Source organism: Dasypus novemcinctus, chromosome 2 (assembly GCF_030445035.2).
Source record: "Dasypus novemcinctus isolate mDasNov1 chromosome 2, mDasNov1.1.hap2, whole genome shotgun sequence".
Lineage (NCBI taxonomy): Eukaryota > Metazoa > Chordata > Mammalia > Cingulata > Dasypodidae > Dasypus > Dasypus novemcinctus.
Window position 1 is genome coordinate 143,871,803 of NC_080674.1, and position 15,156 is coordinate 143,886,958.

At 34.0% G+C, this 15,156-nt stretch overlaps 1 protein-coding gene across 5 annotated transcripts in view; it reads left to right on the plus strand.

Moving 5' to 3' along the window:
• The window catches only part of SMAD5 (SMAD family member 5), a 93,555-nt gene extending 78,968 nt beyond the window's left edge, over window positions 1-14,587 (plus strand). For all 5 annotated transcript variants that reach the window (XM_004467396.3, XM_058279107.1, XM_058279104.1 and 2 more), the window contains 3 exons: window positions 4,947-5,168; window positions 7,581-7,837; window positions 9,462-14,587. In XM_004467396.3, the coding sequence (XP_004467453.1) occupies window positions 4,947-5,168; window positions 7,581-7,837; window positions 9,462-9,605 (623 nt within the window). In that variant the 3' untranslated portion in view covers window positions 9,606-14,587. The remainder of the gene's footprint in view (window positions 1-4,946; window positions 5,169-7,580; window positions 7,838-9,461) is intronic.
• Window positions 14,588-15,156: the final 569 nt, after the last annotated feature.

Consider the following 15,156-nt stretch of genomic DNA (forward strand, 5'->3'; position numbering starts at 1 on the left):
GGTATTAGTTCCTTATACTCTTAGTTGAGAATTTTTATCATAAATGCATGTTGGAGTTTATCTAACACTTTTTCTACATCTGTTGAGATGATTATGTGATTTTTCTTCTTTTTTTCCCTAGTAATATGGTATATTACATTAATCGGGTTTCTAATATTAAACCAATATTGCATTCCTGGGATAAATCCCACATAGTCACTACAATAAATTCTTATACCAACTACAGTGCAATTCTGACTTTTAAGTCCCTGGAGTTAGGTCAGATTACATAGGTTAAGGGCACAGTCCCAAGATTGCTCATATTTCAGGCACCAGCTGCAAGTTCAGGGGTTCCTGAGACACCTGCACTTGTAACTACCAGGCTACAAATTTTAGGGTTCCAACAACTCCTTCAGGTTTGGTAACTGTAGAATGACTAAAAATTCTGTAAGGCACTATACTTATAATTACAGTTTTAGTATAGCAAGAAATATGTGAATAAAATGAAGCCAAAAGAAGGCATACATAGGGTGAGATCTGGGAGAGTCCCACTCTAAACTTCTGTGTCCTCTTCCTGTGAGGTCAGAAAATATGACCCTCTTGTACATAAATGTGTATTATTGGTTAAGGAAGTACACCTGAGCTTTGGTGTCCAGAATTTTTATTGGGGTTGTATTATGTAGGCATGATTGATTGGATCATTGCCCTTGTGGTTGAACTCATCCTCCAATATTCTTCCCTTCTCAGGAGATTGGGCTGATATGTCATGGTTCAAAAGCCCCAAATAAAAAATAGTTGAGTTTTCTGGTATAACCAGCCCCCAGCCCAAGACTCCTGGTGTGACTGGCCACACCTTGAGTAATTCCTTAGCATAAGCCATCAGATATTATCTTGGGCCCACCATTAATAACAAAAGACACTCCTATTGTGAGAAATTTCAAAGATTTGGAGGGTATCTTTTAGGAACCAGGAACCAAGACCAGCCAATTGCTTTATTATACAACAGTCATAGTGTGCAGTCATTTTGAAATATTGCAAGATTTGGTTTCCTAATATTTTGTTGAGTATTTTTACATGTATATTCATGAGGGTTGTTGGTCTGTAGTTTTCTTGTGATGTCTTTGTTTGGCATTGGTTATCAGAATAATAATGTCCTCCTGGGATGATTTCAGCAATGTCCCTCTTTCTATTTTTGAAGAGTTTGAAGCATTGGTATTATTTCCTTAATATGATAGAATTTGCCAGTGAAGTCATCTGGACCAGGGTTTAATTAAGTGTGGGAAGATTTTAAATTTCCAATTCAATTTCTTATAAGTTTCTTCCAATTTTCTGTTTCTTGAGTCAGTTTTGGTAATTTGTATTCTTCTAAGTGGTTGTCCATTTCCTCTACATTGTCTGATTTGTTGGCATAAAGTTTTTCATAGTATTTTATAAGTCCTTTTAATTTCTGTAGAGTTGGTAGTGAAGTCTTCATTTCTGATTTTAGTCATTTGCATCTTGTTTCTGCTTTTCTTGGTTGGTTTATCTCAAAGTTTGTCAATTTTGTTGATCTTCCAAAGAACCAGAGTTTGGTTAAATTGATTTTTTGCTATTGGTGCTTTTCTCTTTTCCTTTTCATTGATTTCTACTCTATATCTGTGATTTCCTTTATTCAGCTTGCTGTAGATTTAGCTTGCTTTATAGTTTCGTAAGGTAAAATCTTAGGTTATTGATTTGAGATTTTCTTCTTTTTTAAAAATAGGTGTTTAAAACTTTTAATTTCCCTTTAAGCCTGACTTTAGCTGCATCCCACACATTTTGTTATGTTTGTTTTATTTTTATTCAGTTCAAAATAATTTAAAATTTTTCTTGTTATTTCCTCTTTGACCCTTGTGTTATTTAGTAGCACGTTGGACAGTTTCCATATATTGAGATCTCTCTAATTTATTTTTGTTGTCGAATCCTAATTCAATTCCATTGTGGTTAATTAACATACTTTGTGTGATTTCAGTTCTTTTAAATTTATTGACACTTGTTTTATGGCAAATTTTTGTACAGCCTGTGAACTAAGAATGGCTTTTACATTATTGAAAGGTTGTTAGAATAAAAGAATAAGAAGAATATTGAATAGAGACTGTATGGCCTGCAAAACCTAAAATATTTGCATTCCTAGGATAAATCCTATTTGGGTATAGTATAAAATTCTTTCTTTATGTTACTGGATTGGCTGGCAGAAAAAGTTTGCCAACCCCTGACATGCCATATGATCTGTCCTAGAGAATGTTTTCATGTGCACTTGAAAAGATTGTATCATCTGCTATTGCTGGATGGAATGTTCTATAGATTTCAGATCAGGTTTGTTGATAGTGTTGCTCAAGTCTTCTTTATCCTTGCTGATTTTCTTACTAATTGTATCACTTATTGAGAGCAGGATCTTAAATTTTAATTCTAATTTCAATTCTGTCAGTTTTTGCTTCATATATGTGAGGCTTTGTTATTATGTGCATATATGTTTATAATTGTTGTATCTTCCTGATGAGTGTCCGTTTTATCATTATGAAATGTTCCCCTTTGTCTCTAGTAATATTTTTTTGTCTTAATGTCCATTTTGCATGAGTTAAAATAGTCACTCTTGCTCTTATGGTTACTGTTTTCATGGTATATCTTTTTCCTCCTTTTACTTTCAACCTGTTTGTGTCTCTCAATCTACAGTGTATCTTTTTCTTTTTTTAATCTCAGTTTGACAAGATCCTTTGTTTTGAAACATTTAACTCCCTTGTCACTTAAAGTTAGAAGAAAAGTACTGCCATTTTATAAATTTTGTAAACCAGTGTCTTTGTGTGTGATTAGATCAAATGACTGTATGCTATACTATGTTTTCTTTACTCAGGAGCTTCACATTCTTAATAACAATTCTACATTTCAGGCCACCTGGTAGACTTTTTAATATTTGAATAATGTCTTTGCCTTTTCAAGGCCTAGAATTTATCTAGGTGTATTGCCATGCTACTTGCCCTGTAATTCATATAGTACCTATGAACATGATTTTCTGGATTTGAATTCCTGTGTCTACTTATTTATTTTTTGACCTACACTTGGTTTTTGAATCTCTGGGCCTAAATTTCCGTATTTGTAAAATAAACTATGATGATACTTGCACAAGAATTATTACTACATTGGTTAATTTAGGTGACATATTTAATGAGCTCACAGTATCAGGTAGTATCCAATAAATAAATATTATTATCCTGTTTTTGAAAATATGGACCTCTTGTTTTCCTTCTTTTCTTTTCCTCTGATTCTGCACAGATCAGAGGATGCAGTTAAATAGTGTATGTTAGATGTCTTGAGATGTGTAATTTTTCTTTGCCAAAAGACCAAGCTCCTTTCGAAGAACTTGGCATGCAGATCTTCTCACCCTCCTAGATATCTTTTCTCATCAAAGTATTTTTCTAATTTTAGTCATAAGATTGTTTTCTTTGACAGATGATTAAAAGGAAATCAAAGTTAAACGACAGTACCTTCAATCACCTGTTAATATGTCCTTTGCCTTGAGCAAAGTCAGTGCTTTTCTTATTCTTCATTTTAACCTAACCAAAATTGCTTTTTTATTTTAGTTTTTTTAGGATTTTCCCCCTGGAAGTTCTGCTTATTCTTGGCTGAAGTCTTCCTGACACTATTCCTATAACTTCTTGCCACTCATTTGTATTTGTCTTTGGTAATGGGCCCCTTCTTGTTCCATCTTTTTTATAAACTTCTTTAAAACTTGAGCTCTTAGGACATCTTTCTGTGGGTCCAAATTGATTTATTTTCCTTGGTTCCCTTCATCTGAATTCTTTGTAATTATCAGAATTAAGTATTTGTTTGTTTTTAGGAGATATGGGGGATTGAAGTCAACCACTGAGCTACATCCGCTTCCCAGAATTGAGTTTTAAAAGTTAACCTTCTCTTTTGGGGTATATACCCAGAAATGGAATTGCCAGGGTCCTAGGGATAGAATCATGTCTTCCCCAAAAGGCATGCCCAGGTCCCAACCCCTGGTCCTATGCATGTGAACCCATTTGTAGTTAGAACCTTTTAAGATTTTATTAGTTAAGGTGTGTCCAAACTGAATGAAGGTAGGCTTTAATCCAGTATAGCTAATCCCTATCTTTTTTGAAAGAAATTGTGGGTCCCTAACTCTTCCGCCTGATTACACCTCTAGGACAGTCAACTTACTAGCACTGGATGAAAACTCTCCCACTCACTGTGTCCATTATAAATTGTTGAGTTTTCCATAGAGTTTGACCCATTTATTTTTATTTATTATTATTATTATTATTCTTTTTTAAGATACTGGGGCCGGGACCTTGTATGCAGGAGGCCCAGGACCTCCCATGTGGGTCAACTGCTTCAGCCATATCTACTCCCTGTTTGTTTTGTTTGTTTGTTTGTTTGTTTTCAGGAGGCATTCTTCCCTGGGACCTCTATGTAAGAAGCAGACACTCAACTGCTTGAGCTACATCCACTCCCCTGGACTGATAGTTCATATTATGTTTAAACCCATTCCATAGACAGTTCTCATTTAAATTGTATACCACCTTTTACCCAAAGATAATGCTTGCTTAGTTTTTTAGTTTGAATTATTTTTAGAATAGTTGTATAGATATTAATATAGTTAAGTCTTTCAGGTTGCTGAAATAGTGATTTGCCATCTCAAATTTAAACCTGGATTAGATTTTGCTGGAAAAACTATTTAAAATGTGATGTTGCCTCTCTTTGTGTTTCTATATATTTTTAAATTGTCATATTCTGACAATTTAAATTTAAAGGCTATTTCTGGTGTTTTGGTTTTTGGATACAGACTCAAAGCCAGGAAGGACAGTAAGACTTAAGTGAAATATTTGAAGTTTCTTTTCTTTGTGTGATTGAGTTGGGTTAAAAAGAAACATTTAAAGAACCTGGATAGTCTGATAATTTTTCATTAAACCTTTTCTGTCTGTTCACAGATGTTCAGCCTGTTGCCTACGAAGAACCCAAACACTGGTGTTCAATTGTCTACTATGAATTAAACAATCGTGTTGGGGAAGCTTTTCATGCATCTTCTACTAGTGTATTAGTAGATGGATTCACAGATCCTTCAAATAACAAAAGTAGATTCTGCTTGGGGTTGTTGTCAAATGTTAATCGTAATTCGACAATTGAGAATACTAGGCGACATATTGGAAAAGGTAATCCTGTCATTTCCCTGCATTATACCATGCATTGTGTAAAGTGCTGGATGCTTACAAGGAAGCTGAAGGCGTGGTCTCCATCCACAAGATGCAGGTGTTGAGGAATATAGTAATTAAGTAAAGATAGTCACTCTTCTTTTCTTTATACTACTTCAGTTTTTCTTCGTAATAGTTAGGATCTGAAATCACATTACTGCTTTGTTTGGTTTTTGTGTATCTCTCTGACTGGAATATAAGTTTTTGTAAGAATGGGAATTTGCCTCATGCACAACTATATACTCAGCAGCTAGAACAATGCCTGGCTTATAGTAAATATACAACATATTTGTGGAATAAATGAATGCTGGTGAAGGATTAGAACTAATTATGGTATTTGTAGAATATTTTGGGTTAGGATGACTTTTAAGAATTTCTCTATGTTGAAGGAGCAGAATTACAGCTGGGAAATCCAGTTTAAATGACATAGTCTCCAATGGCTTCACTATCACTCCTACCCCCTTTTAAATTCAGGAACAAGATTTTATTTATAATTCATCTTTCATGATAGTTGCCACAACAAACAAGGAACTTTTCACACAGCAATGAAATGTCAAAGTCTTATGTAGTAAGTGGTCAGGAAGGAAACCAATCCCAAGTAGAGTGTATTGCCTCTCAAGAAGTTTTGTTTTTACCACTTGTTGCTTTTTTGCTTCTTTGTCTTGAGAGTCTTCATCCGAATAAGGAACAAAAGGTAAATAGCTGTAATTGTGATGGACTTTCTTAAGTAAGAGGTACAGAAAAATATTATGGCCAAAAATAAGTTAAAAAACAAAGATTCTCTTCTCTTTTGACTTAAATGCCAACTTGCTTTGACTTTTTAGGTGAAAAGTCTCAGTCCTGTGCCTTGATTTTCTCTATTGCAGTGGAGTAAGGGACAATTCTATTTGGTGAATTCTGAAGTTTTAGAATCAGTTTTCCCAAGTATTTTGGAACCTTTCTTCTATGGGTAATTTTTATTTGCTTAGCAACAAAATACTTTTTAATATCACAGCTTGATACAAATCTGTAATACACATGTGTACAGTAAATAGTATGTGTGTTCAAGGATGATCTTCAAAGCAGTGTTTGGAGTATTGAAAAGTTGGAAACAATGTAATGTTCATTGGTAAAAACTTAAATTATGGTATATTCATTCTACAATTATATATAGTATTTAGAATGTATAAATATATAGTGGTAGATTTATATTTTGAGATGTAGTAAAATCTCTAAGATATGTTGCTAAAAGAGTAAGTCTCTGATTAATAGAGTGTGATGCTCTAAACTGACGTATATCTTTTTTTTCCTTCTTTTTTCTGAGGAAGAAAGAGAAATTTTGGGGAGGGCATGCTGGGAAAATTCTGGGTGACTTCTGCATTAATTATATAATTTGAATTTTTAATTTTGAGACTACTGTCACATATTCTTTATATATACATTTTTTTAAAACCTTAAAAAAAAAAAGGAAGTAAATAAACCTGGCATTTAAAGTTTCCTTCTGTGACCTAAAAGTACTTACATAACTCAGAACTCAGAGTTTTTAATGTTCTGTTCTTTTTTTTTTTTTTAAATTTCTCTCCCCTTCCACCGCCCCCCCCACCCCCAGTTGTCTGCTCTGTGTCCATTCACTGTGTATTCTTTTGTGTCTGCTTGTATCCTCATCAGTGACACCGGAGATCTGTGTCTCTTTGTTGCATCATCTTGCTGCATCAGCGCTCCGTGTGTGCTACCCCACTCCTGGGCAGTCTGCACTTCTTCCGCGCAGGGCGGCTCTTCTTACAGACGCACTCCTTATGCATGGGGCTCCCCTACGTGGGGGACACCCCTTCGTGGCACAGCACTCCTTGAGCGTATCAACTCTGCGCGTGGGCCAGCTTCACCACATGGGTCAGGAGGTCCTGGGTTTGAACCTTTGACCTCCCATGTGGTAGGCAGATGCTCTATCCATTGAGCCAAATCCACCTCCCTGCTGTTCTTTGTATTAGCGAAAAGAGAATTTAGAATTTTTTACCAAACAACTATTTATGAGAGTTGATGACACCAAGTATTCCTGTGAAAGGACCCTTTTTAAAGCTCTTTTTCTTTTTTTTTTTGCCATCACTTTCAATCGTAGAAACTATAATGATTGTTGCAAAAGGAAAACTCCAAGACTGGATAACCTAATTTGCCATTTTGAGGCATCTCTTTGTTATTTGAGGGTGATTTTAGTTTTAGGCAGACATTGACTTCTTAGTTATAGTTAACTGCAGAAGGCCATCTAGTGGTAACTTTTATCTAAAGACTGTTTGGAGTTTGCTATGGATTAGCAGGTATTCTTGGGTGCACCTCATGCAGACTTCTTTGGTTTCCTTATAATGTTAAGCTGACTCTCATAATGCCTATCTTTTTAAGGTGTCCATCTGTACTATGTTGGTGGGGAGGTATATGCGGAGTGCCTCAGTGACAGCAGCATATTTGTACAGAGTAGGAACTGCAATTTTCATCATGGCTTTCATCCTACTACTGTCTGTAAGATTCCCAGCAGCTGCAGCCTCAAAATTTTTAACAATCAGGAATTTGCTCAGCTTCTGGCTCAGTCTGTCAACCATGGGTTTGAGGCTGTATATGAGCTCACCAAAATGTGCACTATTCGAATGAGTTTTGTCAAGGTGAGTGGTTTGTGATTTGTGATTTAATTTGAATCACTGTAAATATGTCTATTATTTCTGCAGGTTATAATTTTAAAAGAGTTCTTTGTTAAATGAAAGGTAATAATTACTTCTGGCCTGAATTAATAGATTTTTAAATGAAATTCTTGAATTTATAACTTTAATCACATAGTAGTTTTAAGATTTCCTCTTATAATCCAGACATTATAAAAGTACATGATACTGATATTGATTTTAACATTGAGCAGGGGCTAAGTTGAGTATTTTGGTTAAAGACTAATTTGCTGGAAAGCATTTAACATTAAAATTGCTTTTTGAACCCCTTAGCCTCAACAGTTTCAAACATTATTGTATCCCTTTAGAGTGATTTACAGAATTTTTTGAGCACTAAAATTATTTTACTTGTATCTAAGCTATGTTTTTAAGGATTTCCAAAGTTCAAAGAAATTTTCAGATTAACCATTTACTCTCTTAGCCTGATTTTATTGGCATTCTAAAAGTGATGGTTCATGAGCAATATTGGGAAAGAATTTTATATTAAAGCAACCTGTACTGTATTAACGTGGTTTTTAAGGACTTAGTCAAAAAACAGAAAACTATCAAATGCTGTGGTTTATTTCTTTTTGGCATTCAGTCCTTCATTCTAGTGTTTCCTTGTGCCTTGATGGAGATCTGTTATATGAGTCAGTATATCATTAGCCCTGAAGGCATGCCCAACTTCTATAGAAACATGACTTTTGCATATTTATTTTAATCTATAGTTCTCTTTCCCCATTCCCCCACCCCACTCCTCATTTTCCTGGCCCAGGACTACCATAAGCAATAAAACAGAGATCCAGGCAAATAAAAGTTTTAAAAAATTCTATTTTAATCTTTGTCTGGACTTTGAGGCTGAAGTGTTTCCCAGCTCAGTTCACTCTAGTAATTTCCTATCATAAAGGGTAATTGATATGTAATTGCCACATTAAATTATATGTGCATGTGTTGACCATATTGATGGTACCTTATTCTAAAACAAAAAACCAGTCCAGCAAACCAGAAACATTTTTGGTGACAAAATGTTTGACCTGAACTCATATGAGGCTATTGATAGGTTTTATTTATCCCATTAAGTGAGAATATATCTCACTGCAGAAATATTAATGTTTTAATTCAGATATTGTACTGTATTACCGTTCTAAACTCTAAAAATAAATTGAATTCTGAAACATAACTGGTCCCAAGGATTTCTATTAATGGAATTTATTTTATATTTAAAAATTATAGGGAGTAGGTATAGCTTAGTGGTTGAGCACCTTTTTTGCATTTACTAACGAGGTCCCATGTTCAATTCCCAGTACTTCTTAAGAAAAAAAGTTGAATCTGAATCTCAGATAAGCAATGAGTAATTACACAGGACCTACTTAAAAATTATATTGAAAAAGTTATATAGCTTTCAATAATGCAGCTCTTGTGTTGCTTTTAATTTCATGGTGAATGGAAGAGTGGTTTTGTGATGGTTATCTTTAAGTACATCCTGTATACCTCTACTGTTAAACTTTCTGTTATTGTTATGGTGAAATTGATTTAGACTAGTTGACAGTTTGAAGAGAGATTTGCTGAGATATCTACTCATTTTTCATAGGGCTGGGGAGCAGAATATCACCGGCAGGATGTTACCAGCACCCCATGTTGGATTGAGATTCATCTTCACGGGCCTCTTCAGTGGCTGGATAAAGTCCTCACTCAGATGGGCTCACCTCTGAACCCCATATCTTCTGTTTCATAGTGCAGAAGTATTCTTTGCATTTATATTATTAATGGACTTGTTTTAATTTTAGAGAAACTTTCAGTACAGATACTGTGAGCTGTCATGGAAAACAGATATTACAACTTTTTTTTCTACATAATTATGACCAATACATTTGTATTTTGTGATGAATCTACATTTGCTCGTGTTCATGTCCATGTGATTAACTTTCAAGTGTCATGAAAAAAGAAAAAGTGTCATAAAAGATGGCAGAGTTAAGTGTTATGCCCCGGTTCAGAATTTGGCACTAATCATAACTGGAACATGCTTTTGCATTATTGCCCCAACACTTTTTTTACTTGTTAAAAAAAAATTTCTTTTTAAAGTACTACATCACGTGATGATAAATTTTGATAGTTATAAGAGGGTATACAGTGAAAAGTAAATCTTCCCTCCTACTGTTGATCCTCCACACACTATACTTTTATCAGTTTCTTTGTCCCACCAACTTTAAAAAAGTATCATTCATTGTTTTGCAAAAGCAAAAAGGGGCTTAAAGAAACTAAAAAAAATATTTTATTTGAAGGAACACTGCACTCCTTTAATAAGTAGTGTTCAGTAAAAACAAAGTGATACTTTTCTAAATGACATCATAAACTTTACATTTAACACAGCTAAATATTTGTCAGTGTAATGTGACTTCATTCAGTATATCTTTTGTAAAACATTTCTTTAAAAAAATTATTGCAAACATCTGATCTCCAGTATATTATTTACTCAAATTATGTCATAAGTACTTCTTTATAGCTAGTGACAGTGCATGCATGGCCTTGTTTAGCTGTGTTTGCTGCTTTTGGTCAATGTTGCAAGAACTCTAATTTTGACATGTATTAACCTTTTATTTTGCACTTTTGTGGGTGACAGATTTTAGTGTAACCTTTGGTGAAACACACTCAAGTGACGTGGATTTAGATGCTTGTCCTTATTTCCTTGGTACTCCCTTTTGTATTAACAAACACTGCAATTTAGAGATTACATTTGTAGAAAGTTAGGCTTTTTCTACCTTTTGTTTTATTTTCAGCCTAGATTGTATTACTCTATAGTTCCACTGTTTTAATTCCCCACAATTTTATGGCTGATATTAATATTGAAAAACATGTACTTAATCTTACTGCTTTTACTTGCATCACTCTGCCCATGCAAGAATCCATGCACTGTAGGCATAGGAGGCTCTTCAGTTGGCCTTCAAGGATGAGACTACTGGTCAGATACTTAAGCAAATCAGCAGTGGATGTTCGTGTTTTTAAAATATTCATGTATCCAAGAAGATGATCTCAGTTACCATGTATGCTCTGATATTTTCAGTGTTTTAGTACCTGCATGGATAGTCTCCCAGAATGCAATTCTGAGATAGGAAAGGCATGAAAACTCTAAAATGTCCATTTGATCAATCTTGCTTAAAGGCTGAAGGACTTTAAAGTGTAAAGGACTCTTAACCACTTTTTTTTAAAGGAGTAGTCAAATGGACACTTAATTATGGCATGAAAACCAAGAAATTAAAACAAATATATCTGATATATTTATCAGAAGCTTTTGTTTTCTGGTGCCTTTGGAAAGTATATGGAGCCATGTCATTCTTCTGTTTAAAAATGTTAGTTTAGTTTGACTTTATACTTTGCCCTTTCTGCCTTAATGAGAAAAGAAGTACATCTTTTGAGGAAAGGAGAATATGATTGCTTTTGTTTTCTATAATATTATTTATTGCTTTTACAAAGTGCAGCCAATGGATGGTTTAGTTCTTTCTCATGAAGGGCCATATGTGTTTTAGCTCACAGTTCTTTGTTGGGTAAAAGGAATACTTTTTGATAGTCACCAGTGCCTTAAACATAAGTGTTTCATGATATGCATTCTCAGTCTTCCAGAGTTCATGAAAGAGGATTATTTACTTAGTGATAGAACATAGCTGTTTCTTCATTCATTTTACCTACCAGCCTCATGGCAAAATATTCAGGACAAGTAGGTAGAAAAAGTCACCCAAGTTGAATGATAGATATATGTAGTCAACCTCAGTAACCTTGAACTGGTGAAAACTATTCAATTGCTTTTATCCATGTTTTGATTGAATTGATTAAAACTTGTCTCTATTTGGGAATCAGTATTCATGTCACAGCCTTTAGAGTTAGCATGGTTTTATGTGGTTGGCCGCTTTGTTTTCTGTAAGGAGCTATGTCTCATGAATGACAGTACTGAAGTTAATAACCCTTAAGTATTTAATGGAGAAGTATAAGCCTGTTGTGTTTCCTAAAAGTTGTCAATTCCACACCCCTGAATTTTAAATGAGAACTTTGTTCATTTCATATATTCTTATAATCTAATCCCTGAGGATGCCTATATATCCATGGATGGGAAATAAAAATTGCCAGTAAGAGTTAAAAACAAAAAACCTAAGTAATATGCTGGCCAGTGGTTTCAGAAATGCACCTCTGAAACCATTTCAGAAAATTAGTTTTATGGACTTTTTTTTTAATCTCCAGAATGGTTTATAATCGAATTTATGAAAATGTCAACATTATTAGAATTAGAATAGCCCCATTGTATAGAAAGTACAACAAATGTCAGCTAAAAAGACAGAGTCTGAGAATAATAAAATTGCAACCAGTTTGGTAAATGCAAAAGAGGAAAGGGATCAAAATGGATCTCAGTAATAAAGCAACAGGAAAATGTTGACTGGATGAAAGCAGGATTTGAGAGTTACATTTGACTAAAATGACTACATGATAAAGGGTATTACGATCTAGTTGGTATTGCCTGGCTAAAGTTCTTGAATGTAAAATAGTAGGCTTGTTACTGATCTACTAAAACTAAGTACAGTTTTCCTTTAGAGAAAATTTAAAATAAAGGCAATCAGAAATGCAAACGATATGCATCAGAATATAAATCATTTTTCACATTTCCTTGTTGCTATATAAGAAAACTGGTAATAGAATTGGCTGGAAACCCATTCTGAAGTAAAATCCAGATAAAGAGTCCTAGGTAGTTCTACAAGCCATGTTTATTGGTACAGAAAGAACATTTAGCTATTTTATATTTTGGTAACATTTGAGAGGTAAGGCATCCTTTTAGGATGTAAAATGATAAATAAGAATTCAGATCTGAAATCTGTTAAGATAAGACCTGAGTGCACATAAAACCTTATGTATTACCTGAGGGTACCTATGGTGAAAGTTTACATAAAAAAATGAAACCTTACCAATAGCAGAGAAACTAAAAAGTTTAATGATACCTATTGAAGTATTATACTTCTATTATAGAGAGCATCTAATATATCAGTTTACAGCCATTTCTTTATAATTTTTCCAGTCATTTGTTTAATAGTACTTTGAATTATTTTTACCTTTTCCACTTAAAATATGTATCTTCTGTACTTCCTGAGGAAAGAAGACTCATTTAATAATTATTGTATTCATCCTCCAATGGTGACTTACATTTTGGATCTATTAAGTTTTACAAGGGTCTAGGTCCTTCTTTGTCTTATTTGTTAAATTTTCACTTAACTTCTTGGTTAAAAATGTAAATGTGTGTCTTCATTTTACCCATCAGCTAAACAAGCAATGATCTTTTAAGCTAGTAGATAACCTGGTGGTTTTAAAAGTGTTTGATGATTTTTCTAGGAGGGAGTTTCCCAAGTGGTAGTTTATAGATGGTCTTCTTGGATACTGATTGGGGCATCTTCTTTGGAAGTCATCTCAGGTTTGATGCCTGTTTCCCTCAAAGCAGCAGCAGCAATTTCTTCATTGATACAGGTGGGATTTTCAGGGTTTTTCTTCTCACAAAGGTTGTATATATGGAAAGGAAGGATTCAAAGTGTTTCTTCTGCATAAACAAAGAATTCTTCATCTTGGGCAGAAACTTTGGTACTGTTCCTTGGAATTCACTGGATTGCAGTTTAGCATGTCCTAATTACATGCGGTAACAATTTATCAAACTTTGTCATATTGGATTGTTCATAATAGAGCCTTGAGACTTATCTTCTAAAATGTAATTATTTTATAATTGAAGTAATACTGTAAAATTGGATGCCTTACCAAAATTAGTGAAAGAGATTACACATGTATATATATATATTTAGTAAAAGCACATACTAATAATTGCTGGTAAGAATTGATATAAAACAAGTGGTAAATTGTTTTGTTTAAGAGCTCTAGCCCTAGAGCAGAATTCTCCTGTCATTCATGTCAGAAAGGTTTGTGTAGTCTTTGTTCAAATAATTGAGTCTTTAAAATTCTTAAAATCATTATAAACCATTATCCTTTAATGATTTATTTAAAGATGCTGTTTTTTAAAAAGTTCATGTTAGTAGTGGTTACAGTAGGTCTGTAGCAACAGAATTCTGTGTATAAGAAGTCTCCCCTTGCGCCACCCCCCCCCATTAACAAGTAGTGCCATCTTATTACTAGCTGGTACTAGCTATAATGAAACTCCAGTGAGGCCAAAGAATACAAAGTTTACAAGTGGTAAAGAAAAAAATATTTTAGGGTCAGATTTCTTATTCTAACACCAATGGAGATAATGTTGCTTTGATTTATTCATAAGATCTCTGGTTAAATGGCTTAATTTAAAAGGGACAACTGAAGAAAATGGTTGGGCAAATGATTTTCTTTTTAACTTGGTTGGTTACAGTTGCATTTTAAATTCACTTATTTTAAAATTGGGTAGGATTTATAAGCATAAATACTGAATGTTTGTATGTTCCTGCCCATGTTCTCTTGAAGTGATACTTCATATGCAGATGATAAAGACCAAACCATTGGCTGCATTGTAGATCTGCTTATTTGTACTTGTTCTGCCCCTGTTTATGTTGTAGAAAATGAAATTCTAGTAACATGTTTCAATTCTGTTATCTTTTTGATACTTATAAAAATGTATTAGTTTTTTGCTATACTGTGCTTTTCAAACCCATAACTCTTAACTCCTTGTTTTTGCATATTGCTTGCTAATACTTTAATAAACCTTGAAACCTTTGTAATGTGTCTTATTTTCTTAGTACTTTTTTTTTACTTAATATGTTAAATATGAGGGATCTTATTATCAGTTGCTGGGAACTGCTAAGATCTGTGTTTGTTCCTTGGTGATCAAAAATGAATATGGACTGCTTTTCCAGTCAGCATTAGTTTTGCTGGAGTGATTAGGTTTGTTTTATTTTCTCCTCAATTCTGTTTTGTAAGGGAGTCGATGGTTTTTTGTTTGTTTGTTTTGGTTTGTAAAAGAATTTGGGCCTAGAGCCTGGAATTTTAACCACCAAATTCCCTTCCCTTGTTATCAGTATCTTTAAATGAGAGGAAGTAACTGTACCTTTGGGAGGCAGGAAAGGCAGATAGCTCTTAGAAAAACTACCTTTTGAGTGTGCGGACCTGTATTTATGTACTAGCCTCCTTGGCTCTGTGATCTTAGGCAAGCTGCTTAACGACCCAGTGCCTCAGGTTCCTGATTTGTAATAAAAGTCTACTTCATAGTATTTTGGGTAAAAATAAAGTTTTATAAATAAAGTACTTAGAATGGTGTCTGGAACATAACTCATATATTTGTTATT